This window comes from Drosophila takahashii, chromosome X (genome assembly GCF_030179915.1).
Source record: "Drosophila takahashii strain IR98-3 E-12201 chromosome X, DtakHiC1v2, whole genome shotgun sequence".
Classification (NCBI taxonomy): domain Eukaryota; kingdom Metazoa; phylum Arthropoda; class Insecta; order Diptera; family Drosophilidae; genus Drosophila; species Drosophila takahashii.
In genome coordinates, this window is record NC_091683.1 from 13,921,520 (window position 1) to 13,941,431 (window position 19,912).

Consider the following 19,912-nt stretch of genomic DNA (forward strand, 5'->3'; position numbering starts at 1 on the left):
CGGAAAGGATACATCAAAATGACTGCATTTAATGCTTTATTAAATGCATTCCAGGCCTTTTTTAAAGCCAGGATTGTGTAATTTACCACACAAAGTGTAATTTTCGTCACAAAATCAGAAGAAATTAGTACTCTAAGTAAAAACAATTTTTTTAAAGATAACCTGACACATAGGGAATATTTTATTTTAATATCAAATGCAAGCATTTTAGGCATAGAACGATGAAGATTCGTTAGTAGATCCAATAGTAGACCGTGTTTTTCCAGGATATATCAGCAAAATATTATTTTTCGTGTTATTTTGGAAAAAAATAAAATTTTTACCAATTTTGAATTTTTTTTATAAGGGGGTACATCATAATTTTTTACAAAAAATTTAAAAAAAAAAAAATTTCAGATTTAAATGCCAATCGATTTGAAATTTAATAACGAGTTCAGAAAGGTATGACAATCCATATTTGGATCAATATTTCCATTGTTACGGTCAAAAAACTAATTATTTTCTGTGGAAAATTGGGATCTGGGTTTCTAGAAAAAAAAGGATTTTTTCTTTTCGATTTTTTGCTGTAACTTGGCCAAACATGGCCTCACATCAAAAATACATGCTGGTTTGAACAGATAACAATATAATAAATAAATCCGTAACACTTTCCCTGTGATTTTGGAAAAATAATAATTTTGCCAATTTTCACATTTTTTATGAGATTGATTGGATTGATGCTATACATTGGCGGGAAGGAGCGGAGCATTCTTCATTAAAAAATTCCAATCTACCGCCTATAAATAAAGAGGAGGGTGTATCTGCTACTTAGGAATATGTATTCGGTAAATGCTACTGTTGTTAAACATGTTAACCTGTTCGATATCAGCCAATCGATTAAAAATTCTCCAAAAATGTTATCTTAACATTTCGTTTAACGTTGTATCTTAACATTTCGAGTGATGGCAGTCCCTCGATTGCAGCCAATCGATGTTTTTGAAAGTATCGCGCAAAGTATCGCCCAAATGTACACCCCAGGCCAAATTCCCATCCGTTCTCATTCAATTTTTTAATTTCGACTCGCGCTGCTGTGCTCCGTTGTGTATGTCCCGACCACCGTTCGCCATTCAGCGACCACCGAGTCCAGAATCCGCGATACATATTCGAATGCGCCCGAATATATATTGTTGTTTGGACGCCTCATTCTGAGGCCTAAACATTTATATATTTTTTTTTAATCCTAACAATTCGTTGCGCGCGTCCGTTATTCCGCTGTGTGTGTGTGTGTGCTGGAGTGCGCCGGTGTTAGTGAGCGCCGGGAATTGAAAATAAAATAGTAAAATTGACTGACGCCGTGTGGAAAATTGTCTTATTTACTTGGCACTTGGCACATATAAATTAGTCTTAGTTTTTTTTCGAGTGTGCGTTCGTGTGTGTGAGTGTGCGGGCGTGCTTGTCTGGGAATTGTTTAAAATTGGCAGCTGGCACACGGACACAAATCGCCAGGCGAAGAGCAAAAACCATAACAAAATTGTTTGTAAAGAGAGCGTTACTTCCACCTTTTTTTTTGTTGCCGCACCCCAAAAAAGTTAATAGTTTTTTTGCTGCTGACCAATTCCAATGAATGGCTGCGAATGCAATTAAAGGGCAATGCAAAATCCACGCCAAGTGCGAAGCACACGATGACAACAAAAAAGGAGAAGGAGAGCAAGTCGGAGGACGCCAGATAAAAGCCAAATAAACTAAAGACAACAACAACAAAGGGCGACATTAACTGTACACACGACCAAAAAGCGCTCAAAACTCAAAATTAAGCTGGATGTATGTATTTGTATTTACCACGAAGCCAAAACTTCGTTTTGAGCTCTCTCGCTCTCTCTTTCGTTGCCCTCTCTCTTTCACCTGAGTTTTGAGTTCTTGAGCGCTTTTTGGCCAAATCCTGACTTGTTGTGCTCCTGGCTTTTTCTGCATAGTTTAGAGGTAAGCATTATATATGTTTTTGTAACAATTTTGTTGTACAAGGGCGTAATCTTAAGTCACACACAGCGTTTTTTTTTAGTGGCTTTAAAACAGGTTTTCTAGCAGCTAGCAAAGATGATGAAGAAGAAGAAGAGCGCAGACAATGAGCGCGAATTACGGCTACATTTATACGTGTGTATATATATATGTGTGTGTGTATAAGGTGGGGCAGCTTCAAGAGATCACTTTGAGCTCGAGCTCTTTTTTTTTGTTCGTTTCACCTCTCCCTCGGTATTCGTCTCTTTGGCGCTCTTCTGGTGTTTTCACATGTATATTTTATATTCAAAGCGATTTCTCTCTAACTTCTATCGATCAGATACCTGGAAAATAGAGAGAGATAACGGGTTTTCCAATTGCCATCGAAAATATTCAAAAATACCTTTTTTAAAACAAGGTTTAATTACTAACCAAGTCAAGGTCGAAAAGTAAACTTTTTTAAAAAAAAGGAGAAACATATTTGATCCAAAACCCGAAATTCTTATTTGAATATTTTTGGTAGTATTCGAAAATCGAAATATTTCGAGTTGATAAAGTTCCTATGACTTAAAGTCAACTTAAATTGCTGTTTTTCCTTCTCGCCTCTATTTTGTTGCTGTTTTTGACCATGCGGTCATCGCGACGACGTCATCGTTGTGAATAGTGAATATACGGCAGTTCGTTCCGCCCCAGCAACGCCGTCGACAGCAATGCCCCCGCCCCGAATCGACCCAAAAAAGAAAAAAATAATAATAAATAAATAAAGGAATAACAGAAACTACGCCAACTGAAGCAGCATACTAAATTAGCCTGCCAGTTGGTTAATAAATGCGCTTGATGGCCTTTGAAAAGTGGATTTTGGGATTAGTAGAAATATACTTTGTAGGCTCCAAAAAAGATTCAAAACTTATCTAAATCCTTTTTGAAACAATGGTTTTTAAGCATAGAATTTTTAATTAAACATTTCTGTTATAAATGGTTTGAAACCATATGATAAAAAATATTTGAACATTTTCCAAAACATTTAAAATTGTTCGTTTGGCTTTTTATCAACTGTTTCTTTAGTTTAACCGACTACCACAAAAGTAAATCCAAAAACGAATCGCTTATACATATATATTCCAAAGTCAAGTTGCTGATATGCAATCGCAATTTTATATACGTATTTCTTTCGAGACAACGAAAATCATATTTAAATTTAATTTTTGACTAATTTATAGCAACCTTTGGCTTCACATTTGAATTTCTTTTTATTTCTGTTAAATATTTTTAACTTATAAAGTCTTGCGTAATTTCCTGTGCAATGCAAGATAACCTCCAATAACAGGGATCGCTTTCATTGAGAGAGCGATAAGCGAAGATCTTGAAACGGAACATTGAAAGTTTATCGATAGAGAACCATCCCCTATAATTTATGCCACGAACAATTGGAAAAGTCAAGCATAATTAAAGCAGTTCATTAATTGAGTAGGTACTGGAAATGGAGAATCACACTCAGGGCCACTTGAATATGTTCAAAGCATCGTTGTATTGTTGCTTTTTTTTGGTCATGCTTCGCCTATTTGTTATTGTCACCTCTCTGTGGCGATTTTCCGATCTCTCTCTCTCTCTGCGGGAAAATAAATTTGCAATTTGTCATCAATTACTATTCAGAATCTTCAGAAGACTTGTTGTGGATCAGTCATGATCCAACCTACAAAACTTTATATGTATTATTTTTGGGCTTCCCAGTTTTGTGATAAGTTTATACTTAATCCCTAGAGGGTTTCTGCAAAATGCACATGGCCAAAAATGGTTTTTGATTTCTTCCAGATTTCCCCGGGAATTCCTTATCGGCTGGCTCTTAAACCCCAAATATATCCCCCTTGTTCTGATGACTCTTTCTGATCTTGGGTGATTTCCTTCGTAATTGAATTGTTCTTGAACAGAACAACGAGGGAACTTTTCATTTATTTATCAATTCCACAGGGGCTTTTGTAATTTGCGTTATCTCGCTTTGGGTCGATCAATTTTTGATTCACACTCTGGCACTTTGGCACTACGTTCTCTATTGGTTTTTGTCACTTCTGACGGCTGCTGAATATACATTATATGATATCATCGATATCTTTTTCGACCCCTTTCATACCGCGCGCCCATTTTGTGGGAGATTTATGTTGATATTTTCATTTTTGGCCTGCAATTGCCTGCCTGGCATTTGTTATAATTAAAATGGAACGCCCGAAAATTTGAGTGAATTTGGGAGCACAAAAATGTGTGCGTTCCAAGTGGATAAATATATATACATATGTATATATTACCATGCATATACCAATAAATTTATGCGCTCTAAGGCGAGAGAGAATGTGTGCGTTGGGTGTCGGAGATATATATTGATATCATCGCCGCCACGATCTGTATCTTTTTCAGAGCTTTACCATGTGGACTTCTCCGGATCTCAATTTTAGTCTTGGTCTTTCATCTCTCGAACTCGAACAGCTGGCGATTGCGTCATTTTCATTCGACCGTCGACGTCTTTCTCTCTCTCTTCTCGACCAGTTTTTAATCCAATTTCGTTGTCCACGAGCAAAATCCTTTTATGATGTCATTTTAGATGTTGCATGTCGCATGTCGCAGTCCAAAAAAATCCTTTATTATTTTTTTCCTCTTTTTTTGCCGCCACAAAATCAATAGTAAGCCAGGAAACTCTGTGTTTTTTCTGCCACTCTGCAAACAAACAAAAACAGCGTGCTGATGTCATCATTCATTGCCTTCAATTTGGTAATTTGGGCCGCGTTTCTTGGTTCGTTTTCTCACTCTTTTATTCGACGACGGAACACCACTCCACTTTATTTCCTCCACAATTTGCGATGATACAAATCCAAAATTTGCCTTTAAAAATAGGCCTCTTTGTTTACAAACCGAGATATACGAACGATTAGTACATAAATAAAAAATATGAAACCACAAAAAAAAATATAAACAGCGAAGTAATTTCTTAGGGTAATTTTTTAATGGTTAAATGATTTTCAATATAAAAATCTTTATTTGTGGAATAATTTTGAATAATTTTTAAATGAACAAAATCATAAATAAAACAAATAAAGCCTTGCATTTTTTATATTGCCGTGTAATTAGTTTTAATTTGCCTAAAACTTTCTTTTAGATTTAATTATTCAAAATTGTAGACCATTTTTTTGTATGGCCTAGTCGAAAACACAAGGGTTAAGGGGGCGAAGGGTGCTGAGCTGTTGTGGGTTAAGGGGATTCGATGCCGGTTCGCGGTTTTCGCGGTTACCGCACTTAGATGTCTGTTGTTTTACTTTTATTTATTTCTGTTTGTTGTTGCCTAGCTTTGGCCTCAACAGAGAGAAAAATATTTATGTATCAATTTATACAGAAATAAAAAAAAGTATTTTAAAATAATTTAAACATGAAACTAAGTATGTAATTGTATTTGCTTGTGTTACATACTTTCCTTGTAAGTTCATTAAAATATCATAAAATCGAGTTGGAACTAAGCCCCTTATCATTAAAGTAAGGTAGAAACGTTATTCCGAGTCATTTTTTTGTAATATTAATTATTAAATTAATTTCAATATATTTTTCTCGTTGTGCATTTGTTTAGTTTCGCTTGTTTTATCATCCATTTTTGCGGCTGCCTAGGTGCGAGTACCGTTGCTCTGCCGGCGTCGAGTGCATTGCACTTTTAAGTGTTTTCGGGTTGGGAAATCGTGGAAAGCGGGAAAAGACGCCAGCCCAGCCGGCAGAGAGAAAAACCCCATGTGGCACAGTTGCACACAAAACCAAAAAATAAAAAAAAAATAAAAAAAGGAGAAAAAAACCGAGACAGACAGGAGTGGCGACTGCAATTTGCATTAGCTTTTCGCTATGTTTTAGTTCTTGTGCAGTCACCTCCAACTTCTTTTTCCCATTTCCCATTTTCCGCTTTTCCATTTTCCATGCCCAATGGGGCTACTTGGGCCCTCTTGTCATTTGGGTTAAATGTGTGCAAACATAGAAAAAGGGGCATGGCTTTTTGGTTAATTAAACAGGGAGAAATTCAAAGTTTGTTTGTGAATTTTTGGTAAAAATAATTCAAATAAATTCAAATTAAATGTAAATAAAATTTTTCAATTATTTGTAAACTACTTTTAAATAGGTTAAACTGCTTTAGGCATTACTGTGCAATTATTGAACGATTAGAGATTGTTGAACTCTTTTTTTCGCAATCTCCGCCTTCCATTTAATTGATCAATCAACAGCTACACTTATAAACATTTTTATCTCTATCGTATATTTTTATTTATATTTATTTTTGTATGTTTGCGAGATCTCGAAGCGATCGAGTTTCGTTTCCCGCAGATGCAGACAATCCTTATTTATCGGCATTTATATTTGATCGAAGTTGTCATTTCATTTGTTTTCTGCCATAAACAATAACAAATAAAGCTTTGCCGGGACAGAGGAGCTTTTTTCTCCAGAGTCTCCGAGCGACGTGACTCAAAGCCAATTCAAGCTTATATATATCTTTCTTTTTTCAGGTATTTGGGTTTTATATTATCGGACACACCCAGTGAGAAAAAATGTGTGTTTGACAAGCTTTGGGCCGATCTTTTCGTCTCTCTCTTTATTTTTTTTGTACTTATTTATTCTTCGGTTTTGGTGGGAAATTGAGTTGTACAATTGATGTTGGCAAGGTATTTAATTTTTGAATGATAGCCAAGGCGTGGCTTACGGCTAGCGAGTAAGATTTTCAAAGTAGTAATAGTAGTACAAAATTATGTGACCTACTAACTATCTTTTTAATTAAACAGAAAACGTTTACTTAAAAAATTAGAGCTACCAATAAAATAGTAATTGCGTTTAAATAAAGTAAACTTACTAAGTAAAATACTTTTTTTAAATTAAAAAAATATAGCTAAATAACAAAAAATTAAAAAAAAATGGCGACAATTTTTAAAATTTAGGGGCGAATATTTTTGTTGAGTGCATAGTTGAGATAGTTAAAGAAATAATTTTATTTATTCTTTTACAGGAAGGAATTCCTAAAAAATCCATTAATTTGATGAATATTTTTTTATGGAGCAAAAAGTTAATTTCCAGCCTTGCTTTGTAGTTGTGGGCCTAAAACTTCCGTTTAAATGTGGCTAAATTGTGGATATAGAGTGGTAAGTGGCAAGTAAGCCGAGCTCTCCCGTTTCATAAATTGCATTATGTTGCCGGCGAATGGAAAATGGAAAATGGGGAGAGGAGAGTGGGGAAATGGAGTGAAGTTGCCACCGCCAGAGGAGCATTGAACTTCTCGTCTGTGGTCCGGAAACCTGACAGCAACTCCCGGTGGAAAATGTGCCCCCCATTTTCCAGCCAACAAACCAACCGCCAGCCTTCTGGTTAAAAGTTTCGCCCCAGCTTTGCTCACTTCCTTTGAATTTCCCGCAGACGCGGTGGAAACTGTTTGTTTGATTGATTGATTGTGGAAAAGTTAATACTTTTTAGTGGGTTAAAAAGTGGTTTAATTAAGCGATCAAAGTTTAAGGTAATATATTGTATATATTTGTGAAAAATAAGATAAGAAATGGGATAACGTTTGGTCAGTATATCATTCATTCATTCACTCGAACAATTTCCCAGGCGCTGACCACACACAAAAAAATACAAAAGGCAAAGTAAAGAAAAGACAAAAGCGGAATTCATTTCATTCCATTTCATTCACATTGATTGGGGTGGCTTTGGATTTTTCGGATCGGATCTCTTCAGGGGTTAACAGCTAGCAGCGGCGTGTGTATCCGTATCTTTGCAACTTTGTAGATACTTTCGGCTGCACATTGGTTGCTTTTTGGTCGCGTGTCAAATAACTCTGCTTGCAGCTGTTTTTCCAAGGGGGTGGAAAGTACATATACGATGTGGATGTGGATGGATTGCCTGATTCATTGTCCTTTTTTCACTGTTTGCCCGCTACCTAAATCAACCGATTTTGCACTTATTTACTTTTGGGCCCCCGAACTTCAACTTTCTTAATTGCCCACCGAAAGTCAACAGTTTCGAAATGAGAAATGTGAAATAGAAATGCTGGTAGCAATCGCCGTTCTTAATTTATAGAATTTATTGGCATTTAATGCGATGGCATGAGGGCGAGAAAACTAAGCCACTATTAAGACGGCGACTGTAATAAAAAATGCATTTTCCGGAGCGACGGGAGAATTAGTCACACAAGCAAAGTTTAATTAATCAAAAAAGGGGGAGGTGGGGTGGTGAGGAGAAAAACTCTTGTGTGCTTATTAATTTGCTCTGATTAAAGGCCCAAAATGACCCGCAAGAGTCATTCAATCGCTCACTTTTCCCCACTCCGCCACTCTGATGAGGCAATGGAAACAAAAGCGAGAGGAAGGAGGAGCTTTCTAAGCCGCCTAATGAATCAGCCCCCGGAAAATGACTAAGCTGTGAAAATGAAAGGAAAGGAAAGCCGGCTGGGGGGTAGAAATGGGGGCCCTATATGAACACCGCATTGCAGTTGAATTCGAAGGGCCAAGGCCACTGAAAATCCAAGTCAAAAAGGCAAAAAAAACTTGAATTGAAGAAGAAACTTTGGGGTACTTTGCTATTTACAAATACATTTTTAACAAAAATTTTCCTAACTGGTTTTAAATTAAATATTTAAGAATTACTTACAACTATCTCTAATTTCATATTAAACTAATATTTTCTGAAGTCAAGATCATATTAAAAAGTAATATTTAGGCTACCAACAGATGTTTCAAGTTCCAGCCTGATCTTCGGCATTTTACGGTTATCGTGGCATTATCCTTATAGCCGCCATATGTTGCATACAACTAACGAAAACTAAAATTTATAATATGTCTGCCAGCCATTTCCATTTCCATTTCCACCCTTGGCATTTCCAAATTAATTAATTAGCATAAATTATCAATTAAAATGCGCTCAGTCAGCGATTCGAGTCAGCCGCCGACAGCGAAATAGGGGAAGTAATTTCAGGTTCTGTTTTTCAGGATCGCTGCAACCACCACCCCGAATATAGAAGTATTTATGTAGGTATAATATGGTGGTGAATACGAGTGTCAGCTGGCACCTAAGTGTACCAGCCCTCCGCTTTTCGATGCATTTTAGTGCTATTAATCAACTTCCTTCCGAGAGAGACCTTCCTCCTCCTCCAACCCCCAATAAAAACCAACTCGTGCTGGATTTTGTATTCCCTAAATTAACTTTCAAATGTGATAAAACGCTACCATTATATATACGATACTTGATATCGCTTGTTTATTATTGTATTTACTTTCAAGTTATACAAGTTGTACTTTATTTGTTAAGTAAAAGCTTAGGCTAGAGAAAAAAATATGTTTTAGGTTTGCCGATTTGGATTATAACATTGTTTTTTTGTTATTATATTTTTGGGAATTTCAAAAAAAATACTTTGGGTTCTGGAACTACTCTCTATTAAATCTTTTGATTTAAGTTTTCAATAGTTAATAATTGAGTTTACATTAATACATGTTTTTTCTTGTAACTAAGCTATATTAAATCCTATTTTTTCGATCAGATCTCCACCACATAGCGACTGCTGCCCGAGGGACTTATAGAGTAGTAGCTGTTCTCTGAAAAAAATATATTACACTTTATTAGTAATCTATGGGTTATAATAAGTAAGGGGTATTGAAAGAAATTTAGATGATCTTGAAGATATGATATGATGTTATATAGGATTGATTTGGTAATTATTACCTTGGAAATTTAGGTGATCTTGAAAATATGATATGATGTTATATAGGATTGATATGGTAATTATTACCTTAGAAATTTAGGTGATCTTGAAAATATGATATGATGTTATATAGGATTGATTACCTTCGTCGCTATCGAAGCTATAGAAATTGTCATCGTCGCGGGTCATGGATCGTCGGCTGCGTCGTTGGTGCTGCAGGATTTGGTTGGCATTGGGATTTGGATTCTGATTCTGATTCAGATTCTGATTCTGGTTGGGATTAGAACTGAGATTCGGGATGGAAATGTTGGTGGGCGTCGAGCTTCGCCGGCTGCTGGGAAAGGATAATGGTGAACCGTATTCGGATCGGCTGCAATTGGAGTTCTGGCGATCCAGAGCCAGTTCCATGGTTTTCTTTTTCCCACTCCCAACGATCTCATCATCATCCTGATTATTGTTATTCAGAGTTATTTGCGGTATAAGCACAGCTCCTCGATTCGTTGGTGTCACCGAGTCCACGGCTCTTTTTTCGCTCATCTGGAGTTCCAGGATTTTCTCCATCTCCGGCAGATCCACCTCCACCTCCTCCGCCTCCTCCTCCCCCTCGCTGTGCATTCGCCGGGGGCAGAGTCTCGGTCTTCCGCCCTCGAAACGGGATATCAGCTTGTTGACCTTGCCCACATCCCCGGGACGCACTTGCTCCCTGTAGGTGAGTCGCAGGGAGCTGGTCTTCACCAGCGGCTTGGCCGGTCTCGACATGGAGGCGCTTCTCTGGGGCATGGTCCTGGCAATGGGAGTGGGAGAGGGAACAGGGGGAGCCTCTGCTGGAGGAGCTACCTCTGCCGGCGGAGGAGGAGGAGGAGGTGGCTTGCTAATGGGCAGCGGCGGAGGCACTGCATCGTAAATGGGCGGAGTGGCCGGTCGCTTGGGCGGCGGACGTCGCTGTGGAAGTGGCGGCGGTGGTGGCGACTCCGAAGGCGGTCGCTCCGAGGCATCCCTGTCCTCCTCCTCCTCCTCCGAATAGCAATCCTCCTCCTCCTCCTGGGCCATCAGGCTCTCCCTGCTGTTGCCAATCTGCGGACTCTGCACGCGGATTCTGGTCACCCGGGAGCTACTGTCGTCCGCCTCCTCGCCACTGGTATCGATGCTACTGCCGGCACTGATCCTCAGGACGGGTGCATTGCGCAGTGCCTCATCGAAGTCGGCAAAGGCCGCGGAGGAGCCCTCGAAGATGTCGATGCTCTTGGGCTTGTACAAGGCGGGAGCTGGCCAGTTGGCCTGCTCCTTGAAGCCGGCGATGATCCGTTCGTTGGGCAGCCAAGCGCTGTTGGAATCGCATTTCGGGGTCTTGAATTCGGGTGAAGGAGATCGAGATCGAGATTTCGATTTCTCTGGAGGAGAGCAGGATAACCTTTGAGGTCCTGGCTTAGAGATTTTAATCTCCGGATAGGGTGAAGTTCTCATTCCACTGCCCTTCGCCGAGGCCACCGCTATGATCAGCGTGGACTCGTAGGCATCCGAGTGCTCCTGGTGGATGAGCACCCGCGGATAGTCCTCGTCGGCGATCTCCTCCAGCGATTCGCTGCTCCAGGCGGCCGCTCCGCTCTTTGACGCCGCCTGAATCTCCGCCAGCTTTGCCATTTGGCGAGCAGCGTGGGTGGTCGCATTTCCCGATAGGGATGACGATTGCTCTTCCTCCTCCGGTTGCATCTGGCCAAAGGCCTCCTCAGCGGATATATCCTCGCCGCTGTCATCCTGCCCATCCGGATCCTCATGCTCGAGGCTATCGCTGCGATGGTAGGTGGCCGCCAGCTCCTCATCGTCATCGATCTCCACGGGCTCATGGCCCACGGTATTCGGTTTGGGTGGCTCCCTCGCTTTCGCTGGATTCTCGTTGGAGTTTCGCTGAAAAAACTTGAGCTGATGCATCCGCTCGTTCAGTTTGGCCAGGGTCTTCTCCAGCTGCGAGCCCAGCAGCAGGCCACCCAGGACACCTCCTGGTTTCGTGGCATCCTCCTTGGTTTCATCCCCTTTGGGAGCCCGCTCCTTGAAGCTCTTTCGCCAGCGCTGCTGCAGTTGCTCCGTGGAGGCAAAGCGACTGAGACGGGCTCGCAGATTCCCCGAGGAGCTGATCTTGCCAGGTGGTAGTGGTGGCTCCTTCTCCTTCTCCTCTCCTTCGTTTTCCTCCTCATCCGAATCTCGTGGATTTACCGAAGCCTTGCCTTTCATCTTGGCCGGTCGTTTGATGGACTTTCGGAGTCTCTTGATGTTTTGCCTCAGGCCAAACTTGGAATTGGATTGGATTTCCAGTGCTCCCTCATTCTCCGCCTGCCTGGCTGGATCCTCTTTGCTCCTGGAGAACTGTGGGAGGTTCGGTAGACTGGGCAACTTGCTGACAAACTGCCTATAGCTACTGGGACGTGGTGGAGTCTCCTCCCGCTCCGCCGATTGCTCCTCCATTTCCAGCGGAGGCTTCCGCACCTTGGCGAACCTGGTGGCCGCTATCCCGGGCTTCCGGCGACTCGGCAGACTCGGCGGCGTGGCCTCCATGCCGCTCTCGTCCGTCTCGTGGCTTTGGGCCAACTTGCTCCTCTGCTCGAGCTGTCGGTGCTCCAGCTCCGCGTCGTCGTCGAAGGTGTTCTGCCGGCTGCCCGCCAGCGTCTTGATCTGGATGTCATAGTTCTCGGCTATCTCCCGATCCCGCCGCTCCCTGGCCAACTTCTCCGTGGCGAGCTCCCGCTCGTACTGCTCCACATAGCGATCCACCTCGATTTGGTCCCTTCGCACCGTCGTCTGCCTGGCGAAGATGTGCCTGATCCTCAGTTCGCTGAGGCTCTTGTAGCCCCGCTGCAATCGTTGGGTTAGCGAGGTAACGGGGGCCTTGGTATTCCCCTGCGGCGAGGCTGGTATCTTGATGGGACTAATGGGTCGCGATGCTCGCTCTCCGCTGCCCGGAGCATAGTAGTCATCATCCAGACTGCCAGCGCTTCTGTAGGTTCCTGGCTGAGATCTACCCAGCTGCTCCTCCAGCTGCTCGCCCTCGTACATCAGCGAACTGATCGTGGAGATCCGCTGGGGCGTTCGGTTTATGAACTGCTGCGATTGCGGAGCCGCCACTTGAAGGTGGTGCTGCGATTGGTGGGCTGCTCCTCCTCCTCCTGCATCTTTGGAGGATCTCCCCACTGCTACTGCTCCTCCTGCTCCTCCTTCTCCAGCTGCATCTGTTCCACTGCGGGAACTGCGAAATATCTTGCGACCACGCAACTTGGGCAGCGATTTGGGCAACTTCAATTGGGGCAATTTGGCTGGTGGGGAAAATACAGGAAAATTATTAAAAAAAAAAAAAAGAAATAAATAAATAAATTTTATTTTACGTATAGCCATTAAATTGGCTGATCAATGTATTAAATTCTATGTGTAATACTAAAAAAAAATAAAAAAAAAAATAAAAAAAAAACGAATTTTAAATAGAATACCTTCAATTTGGCTTTACTTAATATAATATAATATCCCCACTCACCTCTCAAACTTTCCACATCGATGCGCTGGCATAGATTCCGAAAATCCATTGAGGAGCCAATGCGATCCGTGTGCCTATTCCTATTTGGTTCCAAATCGGAGGAGCTACGTCGCTCCAATTGCGATTCCGATTGCACCTGATGGATGTGCTGATGGTGATGATGGAATTGCTGCTGTTGATGCTGGTGGCTCATCGCCTTAAAAAGTATATATCCACTGGATTATAGTAATGCCTTTGGGAAGCTAAAACCGAAATTGAAAACGGCAAACTTGGAACGTCCGATGCAGTTCAGCATTTTAGCCAATTTGAAGAGGCTCCGGCGGAGAATAGCGCAGAAAAACACGGACTACGGCCGAGGCACCTGGCACCTGTCAATGGAAAAGCGCTAATTCAATTAGCACACACGGGGGCTTTTCCAACCCTTTGTTTTGGTACAAGTAAGGGGTAAATGTTGGGTATATCATATTTCAAGAGAGAACTGAAAACCTCTTTAAAAAAGGTGTCTAAAAGTAGGCAATGAAAAATATTGTAGAATTTTAGTTATATTTTTAACAGAACTAGAGAGGTTTTAAGGTTTCGAATGAGATTATGGAATATCATATTAGTTTTTAATGCCGATATATGTTTCTACGGCTTGAAGAAATTTAAATCTTAACTTTTAAATCTTAATTTATATAAAAACCTAACAAAATTCCAAAAAATGAGTGGTATTTCCGATTTTACTTGTTTTTCCTCCTCTTCTTCTTTTTTTCTTCTTCATATGCCAACTGCTAACTGCCCTGGCACATTTTCTAACCAGGTCTATGACGTTACCTCGTACTGCCCCCCTATATCTGTGTACATCTATGTATAGCTACTTATATATTGATTCATTGACGGATCTTCGTCTGGCTTTCAGTCCTCAGTTTTCGGTTCTCTGTTGCATTTCGTTCACCAATTGTCTCAGTTCTCTTGGCCACTTCCTCCGCGTTTGTTTTCACCATCCCAAGGCAAATATCGTCGCAAAAGTAATAAATTTACAATAATCGATTCTCGTTTCGTCTACGTTTGTTTTGTTTTTTACAGTTTTTTTCCCCCCTTTTTTTTTGTGTGTCTACTATTGTTGCGGTTAATGATTCGAAATGGCTAAAAGTATTTCGATATCGAATTTGTGGGGTCTCTCGCCGCTGGTCAAGGCAAAAAGGGTGGGAAATTGTGCATTTGTGGGTCTTATCTCTAGCCAAATGCTTTTACTGGGTCTCATCTTAAATGTATGAATTTTATTTGCTATATTTGTATATTTTACAATTTAATTTCTTGAATTATTTTATCAAATTTCTGAAAAAAAGTTTGATAAGGTATTTGTTTATATTTCTTGTAAACTTACTTTTGCTTAAAATGTGTGTTATCCTAAATGTGGGTTCTATATTATATATAAAATATGGACAACTTTTTCTTAAAAACATTTTTCAAGGGTTCTTATCTTTTATTTGCTTTTATCAGTAATACATGCTCACCATTTCTTTAAGTGCTTTTTTTAAAACCAAAAAAAATAATTTTAATAATACATTTAAGGTACCATATTTTTATAAAATACTTTTAAAGTCAAGAAAGAGTTCTTGAAAGGGACATCTGGTAGTCATTAAGTAAACACTTTTCTCGTTGAAATCAAGTTAAAATAATCGCATTACTCACGGCTATTTTTCTTCTTCTTTTACCCATTTTCTTTGCAGACAAGAGACGTGATAATAAACTTTTACCGCCACTCACACCACACCGCCCACTCAATAGTGCCATCCCGCTCCCACTCGCACTCACACGCGTCGCGTCGCGTTTTTCGCAATTTTCGCAATTGAAAAGTGTAAAGTTCTAGACACACCATTATTATCATCGTTGTCATAATCTCATTTTCGCAGTGCAACAGAACAGCAGAAAGTAATAAAAGCTCGGCTCGCATGCAATTTTCATTAGTGGGAAAATTGCTTGATATTTAAGAGGCAACCGAGGAACAAACCGAATCAACAGCAGCAGCAGCAGGCAGACAGACACACACATTCCAAACTAAATTAATAATAGGAAAAAAATAAAAGTTAAAGCCAAAACAAACCAAAACCAAACGAAACACAATCGAGGGCGCGAGCGGAGTGCCAGAAACGACGAAAATGTGGCGGCAGTCAACGATACTGGCCGCGTTATTAGTGGCTCTTATAACGGGCTGTGCAGCAGTCAAAAGTAAGTAAAAGAAATCTGTATTTATAGCTGCTAGATTTATTGTAATGGATTTTAAAGGAACTCATTTAATCATAGATCATAGATCACTTGAGATTTCCCTCTCAAAACGGCCTTTAAGTGTACTCCCGAGACCCCAGATCTTGTTCTTAAAAATTAGTCAATGCTAAAAATACATGAGAGTTTTGTGAGGGAAATCTTCAATTTATGCGATCAATTAGTACGCTGGGACCCGAGGCTCATCGATCTTTTCCCCGTAATATCTTTAGGCAACTCCCCACCAAGAATCACCAAACAACCGGCACCCGGAGAACTGCTCTTCAAAGTAGCGCAACAGAATAAGGAAAGTGACAATCCATTTATTATCGAATGCGAAGCCGATGCACAACCCGAACCAGAGTAAGTTAACTTAAGATCTATGAACTATATAATATACGAGATGGTTCCGAAAGAAGTTTAAAAATTGTGGAAATAGTTCGGATGTTAAATACTTTTATATCTGAACATTTATGTACTTTGCCCTCTATTTTAATTCACATAAATCAAATTTAAGCAGTCGCCTCTACACCAAAATTTGTTTAGGAAATCAGATTTTTTGTTTATTTATTTCAGCCTTGTTGTTTCGAAGACTTGTTGCTTTTTACGAAATATTTCGCGTCGTCACAAGTATTTTTAATTCATTCGAGAACAGCAGGAAGCACATTTTAAGGCAACTTGATATAGTCTGGCCTAAAAAATAGTTTTTGGTGTTTAAGAGAGCGAAACTAATTGGAGGAACGTCGGATATAAATAGGCAGTTAAATATTATTTTTTTTATAATGCCTATGATAGCTCTATATTACTTATCTTTATCTTTTTAAACAATAAGAAAGATTAAAATTTAAAAGTCTATTTCACTTTTTTAGGGTATTTAATATTCCGAGTTCCAAACATCTGGCCCCATGTTCTTTTAGTTCTGCTATCTTTGTCGTCGAATTGTCCAAAAATATATTTCTAAATGTATTTATAAGTTTGATTTCGGTCTGTCTCCCCCGCTTATTACTTCTTGTCTTGTTTTCGTGATGATGCAAGTTGAGGAAGTGAGTGATATTTGTTTCTCTGAGTAATCCATTTGGAACCTGTTCCCTAAACACGTTTCGTTTCGCTAGTTTTATTCATATGTAGTTTTTGATCACTTTTTTAGTAGAGCGTGTACTTTGGGGCGTCATTGCAGGGGTATTTAGTCATTCGGTCGAAAAATGCGAAATTTTAAGTTCAAAACTTTGTGGACAGAGGGCAAACAGCAGCTGATGATGATGATGATGATGGTATGGTGATGGTGATGGTATGACCTCATTGCCAAAGAACAGGGAGTGGGGTGAACATAAGAGCATCGTGCCAACGAAAAAATTCCAAAGTGTCTGTGAAATATTTCTGTGTTGGAGAACAAAATATGAAAGAAAAATAGTTTTCCTCTCATTTCCATTTTGAAAAGGAAAATTTAAAGAAATAAATTGTAGACAAATGGTGTCTTAATTTATTAGCTTCAATCTTTTATTAGTAGGAAAAATGTCATAATATAAACACAAAAAGTACCTTTTAAAAAAGTGCATATATTAAATGAAATACAGAAGGTAGCGCCTATAAAAAGATAAAATAAATTATATTTTCAATACAAAAAAAATATAAAAAACTAATGTCTTATTAATGGATGTTTACTGTATTCTAATACAAAATTGGCAACAACAACACAAGTGCAGTGACAGCGCAGTAGCAGCGCTGCTGGCGTCGGCAGAATAGCAACAGATGGCCGAATGCCAGGCACACTCACATAAATATACACACACACATAGAACGTGAGAAATGTGCAAGAATAATAATAAGAAAAAGAGGAAAAAAAGAAGCAGAAGGAATGGGAAAATCGTGTGTTGTTTATTTTTACACGTACAAAACTAAAATGGGTTAATAGTGGGAAATGTGTGCGCTTTTCTTTTGGCCCTCTCCCTCTCTCTCTTTGGCTCCCCCTATTGCCATCTCGCTTCCTCGCACTATTGCCCTCTCGCTCTCTAGCACAGCAAGTGGTTCAGGTACAGTGTTAGAAATTAAAAAAAAAAAAAACTAAAAAAAGTATCCGAGTCAAAGCGGTAATATCACAAAAAACCAGTTTGACCGGATGGCCAAGCACGTTGAGAATATTAACCAAAACGAAATGGAAACAAACTATGGGGAAAAAGAGAAGAAATTAACTCACCTATGCCGGCTAGGCATTACGTAATTTTACGGGACAATTTTTACCAAATTTCTCAGAGAAATGAAAGAGAATTAGGTACTTAATGGGTAAGAATTTCTTTTTGTTCTTTGGAGAAGACTCTCAAGTAAAAATTGACATAACTATAAGTTAATGATATAAAGTACCAAAGTGAAATTATAGATTTCATATCATATCTTGCAGATATAATTAATTACGCCATAATAAATTCACCAGCCAGTTATTCATGTCAATTAAATAAATCGAAAGTCTATGGACATTTTGTAATTGCAACATAGTTACGGGCTTGTGAAAGATATATGTATATTACAAAGCCAAAAGCGTGGGGACAAAACGGAAATTGCTGGCCAATTTTCATATTTTATCTTAGGCATGTAATAAGCTAAATTACAGGCATTTTTTCATTTCATTTTTAATTCATAACTATTTGGTTATGCTCGTTGGTTTGCGTTGGTTTCAAATGCACCAAGAGAAAACAGAGAGAGCTTTTTCTTAATCTAATTTCTTAGATTTTCTAAGATTTTTTTGATCAGTTGAAACTTTTTAAAGCGATATTTAATTAATATTTAATGTTACTAAATCGAAAGTTTTAGTTTACGTGTATAAAATCAGAATTTAGGCCGCATAAATTACATTCATATTTGACTTTTTTCTGTGTTTGCATTACATCAGTCGCGCGCCTAATTTTCTCTTATTTTTATTTATTTTTCTGTGGCTTTTTTTGTGTGGTGCATTCTATCTATATAGCCACATCTATATCTATCTATACGCCTCCGTGATTCAGCCTGACATACTTTTATTGTTGTCATTGGCCGATGTCTGGTGTCGCATTTGTCTGCTTTTTCTGTTGCTACTTTGCTGTTGAATGTTGATGTTGCTGCTACAAAATGCATAACGCACAGTTATTTTTAGATTCCAACGCAGAGTGATCCATTGATTGTGATCAAACGATCCAGTGATTACCATCCAATAATTACAATCATCATATTTATGCTGCTGTGTAGTTTCCAACTGGGATAAAAATTTGTTTGTGTTCTGCTTATTAATATCCCGCTCTTTCATAAATATTTTCATCTTACGGCAATCAAAGTTAATTTTCCAGAATTTTATAAATCTATATTATTTCAGCTGCCTTAAGACTTCACAGAAGTGAGTCAGAACTTAGCTATACATATTTCAGTTGATTGCATTTTATATTAGGTGCAGACACATCTGGTCATCGAGTACAAAACCAACTGACGCATCGAAAGATGAATAATTCGAAAAGCCAGCAGCTCAGAGAGAAAACCAAGAAGAGAAAAAAATACAAATGAAATCAAAAACGTGTTTTCTAATCATTTATCATTACCTTAGTGTTACAAATTTTTCCCTAAGGGAAATATACGATTATGTCCACGTACTACTTTCCCTTTTTCTTTGTCTGTTTTTGTGTTTTCATTCAAATGAAAATATTTCCATATCGTTTGTGCCAAGCCTTTTCTTTTCTTTATTTTTAAGTGGCAGTCGGGGGTTGAGCAGTTCAATTGAATCGGGTTAAAGCTCAGTTATTTAAACCGCTCAATTATCTTTTCCTAACACTTTGAACATGTACAAAAATAACATAAAATATTCTTCAAGATGCCCTTGAATTGTTAAGGCTTTTAGGCTCAGCTTTTAAAAGAAAAGAAGACGCTGTTTGGTTTTGAAAAGTTGTTTGCTTGAACTTTGAAGAAAAACTAGTTTTGTGGGTTTTTGTTTATGTTTATGCATGTGTGGGAGCCATGACAATCGTATTAACTTTAAAACCGACAAATAGTTGGGTTTTCTTTTGTTTGAAGCTCTGCAGAGTGATACAAAACTCAAGCAGAGCTTTAAGATGACGTTAACATGTTTAAAACTATATTTTTGGTTTCAGTTTTAATATTAAGCAATCAAAAAAAAAAAACTTTGAATTTTTCATAGCTTTTTTTCAAGGCAATAAGACTGTTATCCTTGTGGCCCAGAATATTCCACATACGCAGTGTAGGACAACGACAGCTGCCAGCTGCTGCTGCAGAAAGATAAATAGAGATAAAAATATGGAGAAAGGAGTGGAGTTGAAGGCTCATTGATTTTTCACACCACGTTACACAAAGTCCTTCAAAAGCTGTCGCTACTAGTTCATGTCCTTGAATGTTATTTTCCCCCATTTGGTGGAACACCCCTCCTCGCAATTTCTCTATCTCCCCCTCGTTAATTTTGTTATTTTAGCTTCATGTTTCCCTAATGATTTTGTCTCGTCAGC

The 19,912-nt window shown here is 39.0% G+C and overlaps 2 protein-coding genes across 4 annotated transcripts in view; one reads left to right on the forward strand and one right to left on the reverse strand.

The window, feature by feature from the left end:
- Positions 1 to 967: 967 nt before the first annotated feature.
- Nrg (Neuroglian) overlaps positions 968 to 19,912 on the forward strand; it is a 36,915-nt gene continuing 17,970 nt past the window's right edge. For all 3 annotated transcript variants that reach the window (XR_006412371.2, XM_017138486.3, XM_070219261.1), the window contains exons 1-3: positions 968 to 1,081; positions 15,089 to 15,404; positions 15,671 to 15,800. Coding sequence is in view for 2 of the 3 variants with exons in the window: in XM_017138486.3 (XP_016993975.2) it covers positions 15,335 to 15,404; positions 15,671 to 15,800 (200 nt within the window). In the remaining variant the exon portion in view is untranslated. The remainder of the gene's footprint in view (positions 1,082 to 15,088; positions 15,405 to 15,670; positions 15,801 to 19,912) is intronic.
- PIP82 lies at positions 9,203 to 13,708 on the reverse strand. Its single transcript, XM_017138488.3, has 3 exons — positions 13,194 to 13,708; positions 9,817 to 12,978; positions 9,203 to 9,566 (listed from the first exon to the last, which is right to left on the reverse strand). The coding sequence occupies exons 1-3, from the start codon at positions 13,384 to 13,386 to the stop codon at positions 9,508 to 9,510; spliced, it is 3,414 nt and encodes a 1,137-aa protein (XP_016993977.2). The 5' UTR covers positions 13,387 to 13,708; the 3' UTR covers positions 9,203 to 9,507.

Coding starts and splice junctions, on each gene's coding strand:
- PIP82 (XM_017138488.3), bottom strand. CDS start 13,386: ATGAGCCACCAGCATCAACAGCAGCAATTCCATCATCACCATCAGCAC. Junction 12,979..13,193: donor CGATGTGGAAAGTTTGAGAG/GTGAGTGGGGAT, acceptor TTTCCCCACCAG/CCAAATTGCCCCAATTGAAG. Junction 9,567..9,816: donor TAGCTTCGATAGCGACGAAG/GTAATCAATCCT, acceptor TATTTTTTTCAG/AGAACAGCTACTACTCTATA.